The sequence below is a fragment of the Dermacentor albipictus genome, chromosome 1 (assembly GCF_038994185.2).
Source record: "Dermacentor albipictus isolate Rhodes 1998 colony chromosome 1, USDA_Dalb.pri_finalv2, whole genome shotgun sequence".
Taxonomy (NCBI): domain Eukaryota; kingdom Metazoa; phylum Arthropoda; class Arachnida; order Ixodida; family Ixodidae; genus Dermacentor; species Dermacentor albipictus.
In genome coordinates, this window is record NC_091821.1 from 413,638,540 (window position 1) to 413,659,537 (window position 20,998).

The 20,998-nt window shown below is 44.5% G+C and overlaps 1 protein-coding gene across 1 annotated transcript in view; it reads left to right on the top strand.

The window, feature by feature from the left end:
• The window catches only part of LOC135913037 (proline-, glutamic acid- and leucine-rich protein 1-like), a 67,022-nt gene that overhangs the window by 36,056 nt on the left and 9,968 nt on the right, over nucleotides 1-20,998 (top strand). The window contains exons 13-16 of the mRNA XM_070532223.1: nucleotides 2,131-2,239; nucleotides 8,309-8,364; nucleotides 9,874-10,074; nucleotides 18,550-18,833. Of these exons, the coding sequence (XP_070388324.1) occupies nucleotides 2,131-2,239; nucleotides 8,309-8,364; nucleotides 9,874-10,074; nucleotides 18,550-18,833 (650 nt within the window). The remainder of the gene's footprint in view (nucleotides 1-2,130; nucleotides 2,240-8,308; nucleotides 8,365-9,873; nucleotides 10,075-18,549; nucleotides 18,834-20,998) is intronic.

Here is a 20,998-nt window from a genome sequence, read left to right on the forward strand (position 1 = left end):
GGAGGGGAGCAAGGTTGCGTTAATGCAATCATGTAAGTTGGCATGCGTCTCTACCGTTGCTGCATATGGCTGTAGGCGTGGCTGAGTGCATATGCACACCAACACAAAGGGGTCCCGCCATTCAAAAAAAAAAAGAAGAAAAAAAAAGAAAAAAGAAAAGAAACACCCCTAAAACACAATTAGAACAATGACAGAAATGAAATTGCATTTGTTTATGTCAATGCAACAGGACACAAAAAACAATGTGTTCACGAACTGTGAGGTATTATACATAGATCAGGTCTATCTAATGTTATTCAGTTGAAGAAAAGCGAAAATCTAGACATTTGACTGCCCTGACTTGGTCAGATCAGGACTGTCCTGCTAAATTCAGGACGATTGGTAACCTGACAGAGCACAATCTTGCAATACCTTTAATTTAAGAGTAATGGAGGATCTGGATAACTGACCCTGTTTCTTTATGTGGCCTAATTAGCTGGTTGGTAACTACTAATCTGATAACTGCTTATCTATAATTTCATAGCATTATTCTTTATGCAAAGCTTTGGGATGCCCCAGAAAGAAAACAGAAAAGAGAGAGAGAGAGATTCAAACATTATGTGCACATACCTTTTATTGCTTTCTGTTCTATACTTCTAGTCAAAATTTTCAAATCTCCTGTGAAGACGTACTCGTGTATGTCAGCATAGCTACCCCAAACACCTCTTAACTGACATAGATGGGCTGTGTGTGTAACCCTAAGTTCGGACAGATATAATGTGACACTAATTGTTACTAATAAGATAATTAGGCTGTATTCAAGCACTGGCATGTTTTCCATGTTTCTGCTAACAACATAAAGTTAGTTCCACTTGCATTGCTGTCGTCTTTTTAGAGATTTGATGTGAATTAGGCTTGGACAGCCAGCACATGAAACGGCAATGACCAGCGGTTCAGCTTGTATCCCAGTCACATGGGGCACTTTGGATTTGCAATCGAGCGTGATCAGGATTGACTTTGACAGCCAGGACTACCTCCTTCCGCAGCCCGTGCTAAGGTGACAATTGTGATAGAAAAGTTTGATTCAGATTAAGCTCGACCGTGATCAAATTTGCCCAGTGTGACTGAGGTGCCACCGTATTTACCAGATTTCCAACATGCTCCTGAATCTAACCAGCTCCTGAATCTACTAGATAACCAATTTTTGCGAGCTTATAGTAAGAAAATAAAAGTGCACCTGAATGTAGCATTCCCCCACTTTATAAAAAAAAAAATATAGCTTGTTCTGCGCATTCACAATCGGAAAAAAAACAAGACTTGCAGAGAACTCAGCTTCAAATAAACTTTTTTTTTTTTTTACGAGTCTTCATAATAAGAGCAGTATGTCGTCGACATTGGAGCTTTATTGGGCACGATACCAAGCACACAGGAGTGGTATTATTGAGTGATCACTTTTGGAGCTGCTACGCATATCACATTCACAAGATGTTATCTTACTGAATCGGACCGTGTCTAAGTATGCAGCCGACAGAGTTCCTGGCACTTTGCGCCGATAGTGAGCTTGGCATAGTAACGCTGGTGGCTGTATTTTGCATGCCAAGTCACGCAATATCTTGGGAAAGTGATAGTATCTTCAAAAGGGATTGACCAAGAATACTGTTCCAGATCAGAGTTCAGCACAGAATGACCCACAGCAACCTTCACAAAATTATGCTCTGTCGCTACCTTGTGATGGCAATGACTCTGTCTGATGATTCTGATGGTAGGCTCTTTCCAATGTGGCGAATGCGAGTTTGTTTTTGTGTCGGATTGTAACAAATGGGTATTTTTCTGATCCTTGTTCTCCTAACAAAATGTGCTCTAGGTTCAGGTAAATACAGTACTTTCTTGGCTCTGGCTTAGAGATTGTGACAGCCTAGGTTTCTAGATTTTATTTTTTGTTTACAAACTTTCCTATATAAAACTTGTATTTGTTCATGATTGTATTACCTGCTTGCACTTCAGTAGGGAGGCAGGACATTGTGTGTTATCATTAGCTCTTAATTTTTTCTTATTGAAACCTCCAAAGCACCTGTACAGCTGTGAATTTTGTAAAGCTGACAGGTGGCTTCTCTTCTTACATCTTGTGTGTTCTTTTTATTGCACATGCAGCTGGCATCTTCCAGGAATGGCAGCACAACACCTCATAAAGACAGAAATAAAGTTGATGACAGCTTTAATCTGGAGTCCTGTGCACAGTTGTGCGAAAATGCCTTGAAAGGTAACAGACAGTGCTCTCAACTTCATTTTTCAAGTGTTTCACACTGTGAACGCAGTAAAAATTGGCAGGGCCTAACAGGTCCATAAGGATACCCTGGAACGATTTTGATGATTTTGTAGAAACATACTCAGTTTGTTAGGGTAGGGCCTTCTGGTCATTAAGTGCTCCGCACTAGGCGTATAACTTATTGTAAGGTTTTTAATGTCTGCATCGCTACCAATCTCATCAGTACCGCCCCCTTGAGTTTTAACTGCGCCATTATAATCTATGTAGTTAGTGCATGTGATGTCAGTTGGGCAAGCTATACTATTGGCTACCCAGGGGTACAATCAGAGATCGTTGTTCGAAATTAAGAACAACATTTGCCCACCACAAGGTTGGAAAAATTATTAGGTGCTCGAAATTGTCGAACACGTCCAGCACACAGCAAGTGTCGTTAGCTTATGTTATAACATGCTCAGTGTTGATGTGAGCTACGTGGTCAGTGTTGATCTCGAGCTTTTGCTATCCAATCGGTGCCAGGGTCTATGCATTTGCAGTAGGGGTGTGTGAATAAAAGTTTTTGAATACGAATCGAATATTGATACTTAGCTTTGAATAACGAATAATTATGTACATGCATGTATTAGCAAGTTAGATTAATTTATGTTGGAACATTGAAATTGCATTGTCAATGTTAAACAGAATAGTAACCCATTACACTAAAACATTGTCTATTTGGCTCATGTTAAGTTGCAAAGTTTAGTAATTCCCACCAGCTGTCTACGCCAGCTGTGCCTTATAATACTGCATCAAATGTCCGTAAACTCACTCATTTGACCCTATGCCAGTCGTCACTCATCACACTTGCTGTCAAGAAATAAGCTCAGAATTGGAGGTGGCGCTGCAAAAGAAGAAAAAAGTGCACCCTCGCTGTTCGCAAACCCGTGCCCCTTCCAACTGAGACGCTGGCTTTCCCGAAAAGTTTAGTGTTTCGTGGCTAAGTGTGCTTTGCAGGCGAAATTTTGCTAGCAGCTCGAAATTATCGCCAAATTCAGCACAACATCGCCCCGATATTCTTATATTAGAAATAAATGCTAAGAGCCGTGATTGCTCCCAACAGCCAGCAATATATTCGATTTGATTTGAATATTCATATCCAACTGAATATACAAACATTTCTGAATATCTATTTTTTTTAAATGAGTACAAACATTAAAAATATAATATTCGATAATATTTGAACTTTTCGAATATTCACACAGCCCTAGTTTGCAACCGTCTCGTCATGCTGGAGCATTAATGCGATAGCGTTAAGGGCCCCATGTCGCAGAAAATTCGGTGTCGGCGTCCGGCGCCTAGCGTCAGACGTTGCTTTGGCAAAAAGAATTTCAAGCCAAATGCTGAACCACACGTACCCAGCCACTCTTCTACCACCAAAGTTGCTCATACCTTGTCTTTCATGCTTTACAAAGTTATTCCTTGAGATTTTGAGAATGGCAGTCCACAAAGAAATGTAATGGAACAAAAGAAACACAGACAACACATATATTTTATGTTAGCTCTTTTCAGACTGAAATAATAAATGTGCGAAATAATAACAGGAGAGTGACCCATGCAAGAGGCCGTGTTTTACCAGAAAGCTTGCCCTCGTACATAACGTTCGCCACCAGCATTTCCTGGTAAACATTAGGGTTACTTAAGCTGCAGCTGCCGGGAAGCATGAGAAGCAGTCAGGGATCATTGAATGCTGTCGTGTTTCGCTCTTAAAGGCAAAGCCTAACCGTCCTCCACATTTTTACTTACACAATAGAGAGTTTTAGCTTGTCTGGTATTCTGGTGAATGCAGGTGGACTGGGCATTGTGCAGATGGGTGGTAGCACAAACATGAGCGGGCTGCATGGTGCAGCCACTTCGTGGCACAGCTCAACCAGACAAACGCAGAGCCAATATAGCAATAACCTCGTGTATTCTACTTTGCTGCTGATGTAAATTTTTGGCAGCAACGTAAGTGTGTACACATTGTCATTTTAAATGGCCAAAATGTTTTACACTAGGTTACAGCAATATTAGTGCTTGGTTTGGCTCGTTGAGCTCTGCACCACCAGATGCCTACAGTGTGCAGGCTGCTTAGGCTGTTTGCGTTTATGCTAAAGCCCCTTCATAACAGCGGCAGTAGTATGAATGTTATGCCTCAGCCCATCCATTAAAATGTCCAGCTCACCTGCGTTTACTGGAATACCAGATGTGCTAGACGCTGCTACAGAACGCTCGCAACGCATGCTGCTTGGATAGCTCTCGCTGGGGATCGATGGCAAGGCAGCCACTGGAAAGAGGTTGGAGAGGCTTTGCGCGGTGACTCCAAGACAATGGAAGTAGACTATACGACGCCGCATCATGACCAGCCAGTGAATGCTGTCGTTGCAAACTTCAATAAGAATTGTGTCCCTCTGGAAGTACAACTATTGTACTATTGGCGACTATCATCTGCAGACGCTCAGGCCTGCCCGCCTGCATAGGAATAAAGCTGACCATGCAGCTTATCAGTGTTGTGGCCATCGAGTCTTGCTAATTTGCATTAGTTTTGAACACACAACTAGCCTCAAACCCCGCCAAACTTGATGTCATAATACACACATATGCTTCTCAATGTGCACTCACTCCTATCCGCTCCTGGCTTGACACCTTTCCAGACATCGCTTCATACTGAGCTTTTTAAATCGCTTAAAAATGCCCTATTTGAATGTCGTCACCATTCATCAGTCAATCTGGTCCACACCACATAGTGTGACCAGACTGGAACACATGAGCACTCTCTAGCCCTGTTGTGCTCATAGTTAGCCACTACAGTTGCATGTAGCTGCATCTGAAGTGTGCTGTAGGTCAAAAGCGTGGCAGTTTGGGTGAGTTGGTATGTCATGACTGTTTTAGGCTTGTAGCGCAGCTCAGAAAGAGCAAAAAAGGAAAGAGGCAGGGGTAATCAAAGGGAACGAAAAACAGAGTGAGCGCTTACTCTGTTTTCCGTTCCCTTTGATTACCCCTACCTCTTTCCTTTTTTGCTCTTTCTGAGCTGCGCTACAAGCCTAAAACAGTCATGTACTGTAGATAGTGCAGCTGCCACGGGGTGCCGCGATGAGCCCGTTCACCGAGCGCTTTGCAGCTCGCCGATGACAATAGTGTGCTTTGGTTGGTATGTGTATGTGACATGACTCCAGGCCTGAGCGCCAGCACTCGAAGAACAGGTTGTGTGCTACCCGAGTTAACTCCCTTGAGCTGTGCCACCATCATGGTCGAAACTCCTTACATTAGGAATCCTTTCAATGCGAGCCCGGGGTGCGGCATCTATCACATAGCTGATGTGCGCATTGCCGACTAACTCGCATGCATGAACATGAAGATGAAGTTTGTTTGACCCTCAGAAATTGCGTGATTATCGTTGTGACGCGCAAGGGCCGGGGCAAGTGAGCCCAAGACCCGCGATGAGGAGCCACGGTTCTCTCAAGCGCGGGATCAACAGTAGTTGACTGAGCAGAGAAGAGGTGGCGTGAGTGCGGGGAAGACAACAGCGGGAGTGAGTGAGGGTGTGGGAGGAGAGGGGGACACACACCACACTCGGAGTGTGGGGTGCATGGTTGGCATGCGGAAATAAAGGACAAGTTCGGGGCGAACTTGTGGCGTATCGTTGAGCGTGACATTGTAGAGATCAGTGCGAAAGGAAATGTGCTTCTTATGCCACTAGGTGCAAGCTGGACGGCGATGTGATGCCTTCTGCTCAGTTCTATGCCTTTTTTTTTTTCATCTACTTTTCATGGCCTGCTGACTGCATTCACAATGTAGGCAGTGGTTTGCTCTGACCACTGAAGAAGCGGAATAGGAATAGCACTACAAAATCGCAGCCTCATTCTCTTCAACCACGTTGCCATTTTGAACTTTGGACAGTATGGACAAGTCTAGCAGAAAGCGGAAGGGAAAGCCCATCACATAGGAATAGAAGGCAGCTGGCATAAAAGATGTTGCGTCAGATGCTAAGAAGTCCTGTGTTGCATACATTGAAGGTTCTTTTACTGTTTTATTAAAATTTAGTCACATATGTGGCCATGTAACAATTCCATGGGCCACAAAGCCACCTTCTTTGCGTGCTTAAGGTTGTACACCCCATTGCGCATATAATAGAGGGTTTTAGCTTAGGGGATGCAAGGCATTGGGGCCCCTAGCGCTTGGGTGTGTTTGCGTTTGGGCATCAAGCAGGAACACGTTATATGTTAGCGGCCCCAAACACAAGCCGCACTGAGGTCGCATGCGCTTGCAGCGCCGTCAGGGTCTGATCGTTGCTGCGTTATCATTTTTTAAAATATGAAATCAAGCATATGAAGTAAAGTAGATTAAAATAGTTTTATTAAAAGCAGTTAATATATATTATTACGATATCATCGAGCGATGCTCAAGGGACGAGCCGCCGCGAGAACGATGACGAAGTGGGTCTGTGCCCTTGGCGCGAGCGAATGTCGGCCTGGCGGTCTGGCTCCAGTGTAAATAGCCTGTATATAGCCTCTTTCATCTGTGTCTTTCCACACGTAACAATATAAAAAGATGAGTGTTGACCCTAGACAAAAGATTTATAAAATTATCTATGCACCTACATAAAGCAGAAGAGTGGGTCTAAAAATTAATTTACAGAAAACTAAAGTAATGTTTAACAGTCTCGGAAGAGAACAGCAATTTACAATAGGCAGCGAGGCACTGGAAGTCGTAAGGGAATACATCTACTTAGGGCAGGTAGTCATTGCGGATCCGGATCATGAGACGGAAATAATCAGAAGAATAAGAATGGGCTGGGGTGCGTTCGGCCGGCATTCTCAGATCATGAACAGCAGGTTGCCATTATCCCTCAAGAGAAAAGTGTGTAATAGCTGTGTCTTACCAGTACTCACCTACGGGGCAGAAACCTGGAGGCTTAGGAAAAGGGTTCTACTCAAATTGAGGACAACGCAACGAGCTATGGAAAGAAGAATGATAGGTGTAACGTTAAGGGATAAGAAAAGAGCAGATTGGGTGAGGGAACAAACGCGAGTTAATGACATCTTAGTTGAAATCAAGAAAAAGAAATGGGCATGGGCAGGACATGTAATGAGGAGGGAAGATAACCGATGGTCATTAAACTGGATTCCAAGGGAAGGGAAGCGTAGCAGGGGGCAGCAGAAAGTTAGGTGGGCGGATGAGATTAAGAAGTTTGCAGGGACGGCATGGCCACAATTAGTACATGACCGGGGTCGTTGGAGAAATATGGGAGAGGGCTTTGCCCTGCAGTGGGCGTAACCAGGCTGATGATGATGATGATGAGCTACATTACGACCGAGGCCGAGCCGAAGCAATCCAAACATACGTTTGGTAAACTGTAGTTAGGCATCTTGGGCAGCACAATCAGTTGTGGTGTGTGTTTTGTTTATTTAAAGCCTCCTGCAAATTTTGACATGCTGCCGTTGCGGCGACAGCGTGCTGGTGTGCTCTGCGGCCAGCTTCTTTACCACATTGGCCATGAAATGCACATGTCCTTGCCGGTGCAGCCATGTTCTCCGTCTGTGTGGCGGGATGGGCAGCTTGTCTCGGCTGGTCTAGCTTCTCGTAAGTTCTCGTACACTGCGAGGTTCACGTGGGTAACGCGACCTCTTAGGGGCAGCGATGTTTTCAGCTGCCCCAACAACCCAAGGACGCAAGTGAACATAGTGGTCTGCGCATGCGCAGTACCGTCGCTCTTAGTTCTTGCGTATGCAAGCCGCTTGCATCCCCTAAACTAAAGCTCTCTATTGTCATAAAGGGCAGTATTGCATATAACGAAGTAATTTGACTTTCCCTTCAACTTCGTTATAACAAGGTTCAAGTGTTCTACTACTACTATACTACTTACTACAACTACTGCCAATTCTAAAGGATGAGAGCTTGTCCTATTCCTATTTCCTTGTGTTGTTTGTGTTTAATCACTAGGGGGTCAATCATGTTAAGGTGAGTATACCCCTTAGGCTACCAAGATGTCGTAGATTTAAAACCTTGCCTTACATTACTATTGTGTACAAGAGCTCTTTCCCTTTTCAGCGCTGCAAAGCCTGGTCAATGCGCATGGTGCCATTATGAAGCCTGAGACAGTGCAGGTGAGGCTGACACATATTCGCATTGTAAAGATGCTTTAATTCTTTCCTTGCCGCACCCATTGACCATTGTTAGCCCGCTATCGATGGTTTGAAACGCTGTTTTCAAGACCTTCCGCACCGCTCACAGACACACCGCACTATCGGACATGAAGGAGGAGAACTGTGCTTTTGTTTTCTGGGCAGTTCACCTATTTCCCGGCAGGCAGGGATTATTTAGTGCGCTCTAAAGTTTTTGTAATCGTCAAATTAGAAAACATAAATGGCCGCCCACTATCGATGGTTTGAAACGCCGCTTTCGAGACTTTCTGTGCCACTCACGCACACTGTGCCATTGGACGTGAAGGAGGATAACTACATTTTTGTTTTCTAAGAAGTTCGCTTTTTTCCTGCCACGCAGTAATTTTTTAATATGCTCCGAAGTTTTGTGATCGTCAAAGTGGAAATTAAAAATGGCCGCCTCTGAGAGCGGCACGCGCACTTCCAAAGATAGCAGATCTCGCGATTCTGTTGTATGTGCGGCTGATTTGATCGATGGATGGAGCAGCAGTGAGTCTGAGGATGCTGCCTTTTGATCGGATTTTGACTCTGATAGCAACAGCTATGCAAACCAGCCTAGAACATCAGTTGTAGCCTGGCACGTCCAACTGTAGTGGTTGCAGTTAAATTTTTGTAATTGAATACCGGTTCATTGAAAAATACTTTTTTTTTTAACGATAGTGCCTATTGGACGGCAATATGTTTTTATATCTCATAATTTTTGTTACATTTATTTCATAGTAGATACAAGCGTGTCTTTACAAACTTTGTTCAATTTGATCCCACAATCTTGATTCTGGCAATTTATATCTTTTTTATGACATCTCGATTAATAAAGCTTTTATGCGAGAAAAGCACATTCATTCTGCTTTTTGTTTATGTATTACATAAAATATCACGTGCAGTAGTTCCTTAAAAAAAAATAAATAAATCTGGTGTAACCTACAAAAAACACCTATTTTCCTCATGGTAGTGAAATTTCTCCTGATGTTTTCCCCTTTGCAGTTATAGGAATCTACCGTAATGTTTGGTTGTCATTCCAGTTGGGAAATGTGGGTTTTGGGTGCCGCACAGAAAGAGCACTAAGAATGCGTAGTAAGTAAATCACTTCAGAACATTGTGCTTTTTCTAGGACTGTAGTGCCGTGCACAGTCTCAAGTAGGCACAAGGTTGTGGATGATGACCAGAGGGACCATTTTCTCTAGGGTCTTTATTGTTGCTTTCTTCAACATTCTCATCTGAGGACTTTTCTGGTTGTCTTGAGGCAGATTATATTCTTCCTCAGAATTGCCACGAAAAAAATGCACAAATTCCTTGAAGTGTGCTGCAAAACAGTGCTGCATTTGTACATAGATGCTGTAAAGGGCACATGTGAAGACTCTTTATTCTGTGGCATCGGCATATATATTCAGCAATAGGAATGGCAGAAAGGTGTCCCGTGACTTCTTCTGATGATGTGTTTGAACTTTTCAGGAGATACAGTGCAGCGTGGTGACCCTGCTGCTGCGTCTTCAACAGCCGGGCACCCCCCTGCCACAGCCTTATCGCAGTCCCCGGTGCCGCCGCGCCCTCTATGCCCTGCTGCTGTCACTGGCAGCCAGTCGAAATGGCCCACCACCTCTCCACTGCTGTGCAAGGCTCTTCAACATGGGCCTCAAGGACACGTGCTGCGAGGTTCGGTTCTACTTGCAAACGTTATCAGTACATTATAAGCTAAAGGGAGTTCCCACAGACAAACTCCCTCCATTTTCTTCAGTCCTGCGCCAGGTGTACATGTACAATCATCAGCTGCTTCCGACTGTTGTTACTTTCTCTTTGTCTTCTTTATGCTGCTATAGATGAACACTGGTTATCTGTACTCTGAATCACACGTGCTCCCTGATCTATGTCTTAGCAGTTTGAGCAACATTATCCTGTTTGTTCTCTCCTACTAGCTCTCACTTCTCTGTAACTCTTCCCAAGTCTAACCTGACAGAGCCAAGAGCCTGTGAAAACAAATGTTTTACTTGTTCATAAGGAAATCAAGTCAGTTTGTATAGGTTTCATAAGGCCAGAATGTCTAGCTTAAGAGTGTTGCATCTTCAAATGCACAGGTGGCAACAATTGACAAATGTTTACTACGTTGACACATGCTTATTCAGTGAGGAATTGTCATTGGTTACATTGGACAGACATGAATGCAGTCATTGCTCTAACCAAATCCGTATTCCTTGGCAGTTTCACAATTTCTCTCACTTCGCCACTGTCATGAGCACACACAGCAAGAGGATACATCTCATTCCATTTTGAGTTGCCTGGCAATTTCCAGCAACAAAAATTTTACAAGACAAGCTGCATGTTGGTAAGCAAAATGGCAGAGTGCAGGCAACGAAGTTTAGTTATTTACTACTGCATTGGTAGCGGCTTTGAACAATAATCTTTGCCAAATAATTTTTGAAGATTTGCCACTCTGAGTTTTGCTTTAATAGGAGAGACACGTCTATGAGGTATGTCCCAAAAGTAATGTCGATCCAGTACATTAAAAAGAATTCATCATTTCACACTTTCAGAAACGTCAGTGTGGTATCCTTCTATATACTTCCAATTAGACACAATGCACTGGTTCCATCTCTTCTTCCATTGCTTGAAGCACCCTTGGAAGTCCTCCAGTTAAGCGCATCAGCAACAATGTTTTGCTTTTGAATTGACATCACCAACCCTAAATGCCGCCCACTCAGCACCAGTTTGTATTTGGGGAATGAAAAGTTCACCAACAATTACGATGCTCCTTAATGTAAAATTAAGGCACTCAGGGAAAACCTGGAAAACTCAGGGAATTTGGAAATGTCAGCTTGGTAGACACCCTGTCATGCTATTGCTCACGCGTACGTAATCTTCTACCACAGCTGGCTCTGCTGCCGCTGATCATGCCAGTGTTCCCATACTGCCCCTCGCGCTTGTGCCACTGCTCGGGCCACTGCTCACACGTTCATCGTAGTCTTCTTCCATAGCTGGCTCTACTGCCACTCATCATGCCAGCTTTCCCATACTGCCCCTCCCTCTGTGAAGGCGCTGACGACACTGGCCCACTGCAAGTCGTTGCGGTGATTACACGCTTATGTTCTTTGCATCAATATACCACGAAATGAAAACACATATCGAGCTGCTTTCACATTTTGCATTAGGCAGTGTCGTAACTGCCGGGCGCATTTTTGTTTCTCGATTTTTGCTTTCTTTTTCTACTCCTTGCTCTGCAACTTCAGCTCAATGCCGTATTCATAAATTCAAATTTCATCACTGCTGATGACCCTTTGCGAGAATTCATCGCTCTCGTCTGTAGTTTTCCAATCGACACAACATTCCTTTTGTCGCAGCTTTTGCTCATGAATCGGCACTTGGTAATTTTCGTGATGTTCCGTATAAAGTCCAAGGGCAATAACACCGCTGCCGTGCGCCGTATGCTGTAGGTGCGAGTGAAAGTGTGCGAGGGTGAACTGAGGATGGTGGCTTGATCTCACACGCATAAGGGAGGGAAGCGGCGAAGAAGCACGCAGTCTTCCATGGTGCGCAAAGCACTGCGCAGCCGTGCGGGCCCTGTCTTGAGAGCAACCTGTGATGAGTACAGAGTCTAGGTGAATCGAGGGCTCATAGTTTTGTGGGCACGGTGTTCTCGCTGCTTAGTTCACATTGAAGCGAGAGGCGGCACGAAGGTCAGTTTGCTCACTGCTGCTGTCGCTCTTACTCACACCGGCATTCTGACAGAGGGTATCCGTGCTTGTTGAGTAAAAAGTGTTTGTTTGCATGTGCATGCATGACACTATACTTGTTAATTTAGTTAGTAAGTGAATGTTTACGAGTTTATACAGCCAATAAAACTACTATCCTTACTTTGTATAGCTGTCTATTAATTTGCTATCACCATCTCGAAGCTTCGCCTTTCGGGTGAAACTGCGACTTTATTGATTCTCAAATTTTCAGTAAAAAACCGGTCAATGGATGACTTTCCCAAATAAAGTGCTTCTGCTATCACTTAACTCTTTCGGGACCGGGGAAAAAACAGGCAATTCTGATGGGTGTCAAAAATTATTTTTTATTACGAATAGTCATTACGCTATATTGCTGCAATGTTTATCAAAATGTAGCTAATTAGATGGTCTTTCATGCATAAAGAAAGGTTAGACTTAAAAGTGATATATAATATTTTTAAAAAAATCTCAAATTCAAGATTTGCTGAAAGAACAACATAAAAAAGTTGGAAAAGTCATGGATATACAAGTGGAAAAACATAATAACAAAAATTCAAGATATACAAAATGTGCTACAATGCCTCCTTTCTTGCTTGTGAAAATTTGGCACGCGTATCTACAACTGTCTTTTTTTTGTGTGAAATCTAGCTTGCACCAGTGGTCAGCCACTCAGGTCCCACGGTTCTTGTGCCACTCGACGAAGCAGTTCCGGGCAGTCGTAAAACACAAGTGAACTTGGCATGTGCTGCAAAAGACATTAGTGTTGAGCTCGATTTTCTTCTGCTCATAGCACAGCTTGCAGTTTCTGCGTTTTGCCACTTTTTCCGGCTTGTGGAGTGCATGTTTTGCGACGGGTGGTGTAGGCGTGTGTGCTTGCTTGGCACCGTCAAGATTCAGAAGCTGCCGAATGAGCTCTTCTCTAAAAGCTAGGTGGTCAAACCCGGCAGTGCGTGCCAGCTCAGGAATCTCTGGGTGCAATGTGCGGTGAGCTTGGAAGAGTACAAAACTGTTCACACATGCAATATCGATGCAGTGGAAGAACAGAGTCTTCCACCACCGTACGCTTCTCATGAGAACATTATAATATCCAATCATTTGATCCGATTTATCTACGCCTAGCATGCCAGCATTATAATCATGGATCAGCAGAGGCTTTGTTATAGATATCTGAGTCCAGGAGTTTTGCCTTCTTTCCCTTCTTTTTGCGGTGACCGTGTCATTTGCAGTATGAACCGTGCTCATCATGTTGACAACACGCCGGTCTTTCCACTGAAGGTACAGGATGTTCTGATCGCGCAACCATCGAATGTCGCCACGTCGAGCTTTTTTTTCCCACCGTGCATCCTTCAGTTCGGCAGGAAATCCTCGGCGATCCTTGCGTGTGGTTCCGCAAGCCAATGTTTTTCGGCTGAGAAGATGACATGAACAGGCTAGTAGAAGTGTAAAAATTGTCCATAAAGATCCTGTAGCCCTGATCAAGATATCTGTGACACAGCTGGCAAACTACGTCGAAAGCTAAGCCATGGGGCCCTGGCTGCTCACGCTTACCGGTATACACACTAAACTGCACAGTATATCCGGTGCCAGGGTCAGCTAGGACCCACAGCTTGTAGCCCCATTTTGTTACTTTATCTTTGATATACTGTCGGATGCCTGACCGCCCTTTCGATTTCACCATGCGCTCATCCACGGAAAGATCGCGATGTGGCTGGAAAAGATTCGCTGACACTTCGTTCATGTGTTGCAGGAGCCACCACATGTATCGGAGCTTTCCTCTTGAACTTTGAGTGACATCGTCCAAGTCTGCAACTTGCAACATTGCGAGTAGAGCTATGAACCGGCGTCGCCGCATGATCCGTGGTGGGAGCAGACCGCTGTACAGATCTCCTACGTTCCAACACAGCTTCAGCCGAGGAACCTTCACAACGCCCATGTAAATTACGAGTCCGATAAACTTTAGCATTTCACTTGGGGTGACTTCTTCCCAAGATCCATCGGAACAAGCATGCGTTGGTTTTTCCAAAATGTGAGTCCAAGCATACTTGTTCGTGTTGTCACAAATGGTTTCGATCACATTCATCGAGAAAAACAGAAGAAAGAAGTCCAGAGCAGTCAAGAATTTCTTTGATCCGCTTCTGAGCGCCACGCCCACTTCTGCGTCCAAGTACACGCCAGGTTCCCGTCTCGGCGAAAACTCAATCCGCTTCTGCGCTGGCGGCAGCAGATCACTACCGTAGCTTGTTGAGACCCTATCAAGTAAAGATAAAATAATGAGAACATATAGCGAGCCCGTTCACCTACTCCAGAGAGAACTGAATGTGGAACTATGATCACCTTCGGCTACTAGATGAAGTCCGTGGCTCATCATCATCCGAATCGGAGTCCGAAATAAAATCGGAGCTGCCGAAGTCATCTTCAGACTCTTCGCTGCTCGGTTCATCAAAAAAATCCGTTGCCGAAGCAGCGGAATCGCGCGATTGACGGCGTTCTTTTCGAGCGACCGGACGCGAGCACGACGCCATTTTCCACTGCGTCCGCCGCCGCCACAATCGAGAAAATTCTCTCTCGCGTATCGCCACCTGCTGGAAACGAAAGAAACTATGCCAAAACCGAGAGTCTAGTTCCTGACGACCTCCTAGATGGAGCTACATGTCCATGCGCGCGGAAATTTGAACGTGGCAGTGCGCACAAAACCGTCGATCATATATGATCGACGGCCTATGGGCCGCTCCCGAAAGTGTTAAGTCATTTGGTGACCACTGAGCACAAGACAATGCATACAATCATTTTTCATCTTCACACTAAGGCGGAATGCCTTCTTGATCTTGCATTGTCCCTAGAGTATTCACAGCTTTGCTGAAAGCGATGGACCCACTTGAACACAGTCTTTTCCTTTAGGGCATCCTTTCCATTGGTCCTTTGCAACATTTGATGAATTTCTGTGCCATTCTTGCCCAATTTCACAAGAAATTTGATATTTGTTTGTTCCATCTGTTCATCGATGTTCATTTCAACAGACTAAAATGGACTGTGTAAAAAAGTGCATACGTTAAATTCTGCCTTGTCATGCAGCAGTATGGCGTTTATTAGAGGTCAAGCTGGTCCTTTCTACTGGAAAGAGTGGCACCGCTACACCCTCTCTCACATTTGTTGCCGACTCACTGCATGAACTTTTGGGACTGTCCTCATACATGACTCTCCAAGATTATTACATTTGCATTGAAATTTCTCAGAGATATCATTTAGCAGTGAACTTTTTTAACATCATGTTTGTGTCCATTATTTGCCTGGGTAATCCACAACGAATCGAATGTGCACATCATCTGGAATGATGCCACTGAATGCTTCAGTGGAACAGTGGTGCCATCTGTTGCCACTATGGCAAAACAGTGCGTACATGTTGTGCTGTTGGAGAGGGGCAGGGGTGTAGTTTTTTGCACTTTTTTTTTGTAACGTTTTCTGTAGATAGTTTAACTTTGCTAACAGAAACCACTTTTTTCAATACATGAAATGCAATTATAGTTGGCACATAGTTTTCTTTCTATAAAAAGCTTTTATTCATTGAATAGTTGTGGTCCCTGCAAGACTTAATTTTTTGTTCATAATAATCGTAGTGCAGTGATACCTCGTTAAACCGTAGTTGGCCGGAGCTCGGAAAAAGTACATACTAAACGGTAGTAGTGCTTAACCGAAATACCACGAGATCCCCCACTTACCTGTCAAAAACGAAACTGAGAGAGATTGTGATGAAAGGGGAAAAGGGGTAGTAGTGCTTAACTGAAATACCACGAGATCCCCCACTTACCTGTCAAAAACGGAACTGAGAGAGAGTGCGATGAAAGGGGAAAAAACATGCAGTGTTTATTCACTTCGTGCGACAAAAGTGTTATTTTCATTTCATGCCACGGCGGCCTAGCAGCGGCGACAGCAGCCTCAAACTTACTGAAGCTGTGAGCCAGCTTTTCAGCCAGCCCCCTCTTCTTGGCAAACACTCGTATGGCAGATTCCTCGTTGGCGTTCTCCATGCACGTGCGCGGTAGTGCTGCAGAAGTCGCGGGGCGCCTTTTTCATTGAGGGGTGCTGTTCTCGTCACAACGATTGCATTCAGGATTGCATTCACGTAACGTGTAGCTTCTACCCTTGTCGGGCCTGAATCACCCATGCTATTGCTTTCCGTGTCATCCTCATCACTGTCCCTAGTCGACACTTCGGGAACAACAGAGGCAATGAGGGCAAGTCGAACCTCGTAGCCGACATCTTTTCGTGGTCGCAGCAGCGCTGCCGAGCAACTTCTTCGCATTCCAAATGCCACACACCGTCGTCAACAGCAGATCCCTGTCGCGTGCCAGCGCTGACTTCGTGTCACGTTCAATAGCACGTCTAATTTTGCTTCTATGCTGAGCACCCGGCATCTTTTTTATTCTAGCTTCGGCATGACACGAGTCCTTGGTTGCACGACACCACAACGCTCTCTGGCACAGCGCCGAAATGATGTTGATGGGGCTTCACGCGCAAACACGCAGGGCACTTGGAGGCCGTTGTTCCAATCTCTGAGGCTTGTTCTGCCAGGCCGCCCAATGGAGACGCACCGCCATGTTTGCGCGACGAAAAGCAGAAACACTACATTTTAACCGATACGTATGCAATTAGCTGGTACGGTTTATGCAGATACAAAACACATTAAGTTAAATGGCCGCTGAGTCGGGAATTTGACTTTACTAATTTTTAAACAAAACTACTGTTTAAGCGGGTACGGTTTAACGAGGTTTTACTGTATATCAATGAGGCACAACTGTGTGTGGCAATAAACAAGCGTTTAATGCCATATAACACATGCATCTTTTACCATAGACATTATAATGGTAAAGCCTAATTACCTGGTCTCCTAAGTTGAGCTTTTACTTTATATATATATATATATATTAGATGCAACACACGCAGTTTCCTACAATAATTACTAGAGGAAACTCTGGCACTGCAGTCGTTGTACCACCGTGGGAACGATGGGAAATACATGGATTTGTCTGATCTTCGTGCTTGTGGATTCAGACGTTCTTGTGACTTTGTATATTGCGCTATATAAATCTTATTGTCGTAAATTTCAGCGCAATCTATACTCTTCGAAGTGCAGAAGGCGCCGCGAACACGCACAGTTGCATTTAATTGCAACGATCGAGCTTGTCCAGGTGGTCAAATCAAAATGCGCCAAGCGTCTCAAGGCACTGGCCATAAATTCATAAGGCCGTTTCATTCGCTTGTCGATACATGCGTCCGTGGCTTAATGGTTTCAATATCAGGCTTCTGCGCTAGAGTTCCTGTGTTCAAATCCTGTCGTCAGACAATTTTAATGACAAATAAAGAAAAAAATCGGACATCCACCCGTTTGTAGCAATTGCTACTAAGGAAACCCATACGGGTTCCTCAGGGTTTCCGCAGAACTACTACGTCAAACACTTGCCTTTGCTTTGTGTTGTCGACAAATTCGACTTCGCCCTGTCATCTGCTAGCCTCCTGCTTAGCTCAGATGGTAGAGCAGCTGCCCCAGAAAGGCGGTGGTTTCGGGGTTTGAGTCCTGGACCAGGACAAATTTTTTTTCAACTATGAGGCTTTTCTTTTGAGTAACCCATATGGGTTTCCTTTGTAGCAATTGCTACGAATGGGTGGATGTCTGATTTTCTCTTTATTCATTACTTCTCTCCACCTTAGGGGTTTCTGCAGAACTACTACGTCAAACAATTTTAATGACGTTTATTTAATTATTCATTACGCAGTACATTGTTGAAAGTGACGAGTTTACGAAGTCACAAAGCCGTTTGAAGCCAAAAGGACGAAGTTTAGGCAAATCCATGTACTTCCCGTAATTTTGATGCTGGTACAACCACTCTCATTGCAGCTTCCCTAGACACTAGCGCCAGAGTTCCCTCTAGCAGTTGTTGTATGAAACTCTATGGCAACACACTTGCAGTGGGTCTGAAGGCATAGCTGCTGTTGTGTATTGCAAGGGTGGTCTGTCACTTGAGGTTCAGCTGTGGATATTTTTCCTTCTAGTACTTTGCTGAATAGTTATCTCCTGTTCCTGTATAACTTGGCCTTGAAAGTGCTATCTGCACCTGCTCTTCATAGCTGTGGATATGGATCATTTTGCTTCAACCATGTAAGCTGCATAGAACTTGCTTTCAGAATCAATCTTCATGTGGTCCTATATTTATCATTGCGCATGAAAGCTGGTCATAGCAGGTTCACACAAGGCTATGGTGTTTCAGTCAAATGATGGAATCCCTCCCCCAAGTAAATGGCCTCTAATCCTTTTCCATTGCAGCATTGTGGAACAGCAGGAAAAGTTTTAATGAAAAAGCCTCTGTGGCTGGGAGCAGCCTGCCAGTGCTGCAATTGTTTTTTTTTTTTTTTCTGCTCTGTAATTCAGGTGGTCGAGCTGTGCAGCCAGGCTCTGTCGTGCCTGTCCCTGCACCCTCAAGGATCTGGGCCCACAGGCACATGGCCGCCGTTGCGTTGCCACCGAGCTGCCTGGGTTCTTGCTGATGGTGCATGCCAGACCACATCTCCGACATTGGCCAGTGTCGGCTGCCAGGCTCAGTTGCAGCTGCCTCCATCGTCACCCCGCTCCTCAGCAGTGACTGCTCCACAGCCAATCAAACGCAAGGCTGCCACAGCTATGCACTTCCGGACGAAGCGCATCACTACCCTTGGGTGCGTGCTACTTTCTCCCACCTCCGACCCCTATTTTTAGAGCTGGTGCCATACCCTGCGTCCTCCCTTGCCATTGGTCACTGCTCTGACGACTTGGCTTCAGCAATGAAAGCCCACGTAGACCAGTCCCATGGCGTGCTGAGCACATGTGCACCTGTTTTGTTGGTGCCATGATACCAATAGTCTGCACTGCTTTTTTGCTGTACTTAAAGCAACCTCAAGGCGATCCTTGACAGAGTGCTGAGACTAGCTGCATTGTACATTTTTCCAGTGAATCATAAAGACAGTTTGGTGTTGTAGAGCAGATTAATCTGCTCATCTCTGGCCAGTGTTCTTTTCACTCCTGTTTTTTCTATAGGTGTGTTCAGTGAGACGCATGTTATGTGCTCCTAATCTCCTATTTAAACCCCTTCCCCACTCCTGTTTTACTGTTAAGGTAATGAGAAAAAATTGACAAAAAGACACATGTTATGCACACCTAATCAAACCCCTTCCCTGTGCTTTCATTTTACTGGTTAAGCTGGTAAGCAAAAAAAAAAAAGTGATAAATATGTATGATAAAAAGTAAATGTGGAACTATGGTATTTAAATACTCATGTAAGGCTCACACTTTTTTTCCTGATTTCTTACTGGTTGAGGGCCTTTGGCGATGCAGGCTTGTCCTTTCCTTTTTCTTTAAATAAATGTTTCTGCTCCTCCTTTTCCAGTAGCTAATCACTGAGGCCTTAAATTGTGGTCAGACTGCTATGCAAAAGAACGCTACCACTGCAGCTGACCATAAACACATTTTCAATCGTGAATGACTTTTCAGACGTGGACAATGCTGCAAAAATGTCTGAATAATCGGGCAGTCTGAGAGAACGTATTGCGATTATAAAATTGATTTTGTTGTTGTGTGAGCCGCTGCAAAGTGCAGACAACACACATGCAAACTTGAGCCTGCAATACTCAGTTTAGGCTAGATTGACAGGCATTGAGTTATTGCTAGCTGATCGCCCGCAGACCCAAATTGCGCTTCACACATGGGGCCCCATGTGTGTAAACCCAGCCCATGCACGTGATCTCACACCCAATCACTGATGTAGTCTACTGGTACAGTTCAGACCACTTACAACATAACTGCTTATAGTGCAGGATCTGGCTGGAATTTTCGGCCATGGCTATATGTTAGTTCTGTGAAGTTGATAGCGGTGCCGCGGGGAAGTCCAAATAATTGAACAAGTCTGAAAAGATTAGGTGTCTGAAAAATTAGCCAGCGACTTACTTTCCTCTGTAGCCTCTTTTCTTTTTTTTCTCTCTCTATTCATTTGTCTGCTTTGTGTAAAGACCGCAGGTCCTTGGACTTTAGCCTTTCAACTTCCATAAATTTAAATGTATCTAAACATCCCGGTTGCTTGTTTTGATTCTCAAGTATGCACAGCTGCTTGGCCTATATGTATTGAACATGTGCAGTCTTTGAGGAATGCTATTTTGGTTTTATAATGCGGTACCGTTTATAATGCAGACATTCACGACTCCAGTGACTTACGTTGTAAGTGGTCTGCACTGTACAAACATTTTATAGGTGAACTTCCCACAACATCTTGCTGCCAGTCATACCTGCTGGCCAGGCCTCGCCAGTGCCACCATGTTGCTTCGTTGAAGTCTACGATTAAGTTGTAGTTTGGTGCCAAGTGCGAGATTGTCATCATAGTGCTGTTATCGGCAGGGGAACTAGTGCTATCTATTAGCACCTTGTAAAGATAAACTGTCACATAAATATGTACATGATGCGTATGGAAACTTTTTTCCTAATTGTTGTGCTCCAATGTGGGCTTGTGGGTCTTCTACGAGTAAGTATGGTACAGCATAGACTGCACACAACTGGCCACAGGAGTCGTAAATTTCCACACGGTAAGTGGTACTGCACTATCACCAAAACAGCATATTGCAAAGGCTGGCCACATGCAAAACATATAGTCCAAGTAGCCGTGTGTGTTAAGGAATTGAAGCATAAGACCAAGATGTGCCCTCACTTTTGTTGGCAAGGTGGTTTTTCCGCTTTCCAAGTGCCGTACAGCCACTGCGAGGCATTTCGTTGACTCTGCACCAAACCGCAACTTTGGCCGCCAATTCCCAACGAGACGGCACTTGTTAGGCCTAGGTGGCGGGAGTGTTGGGCGGTG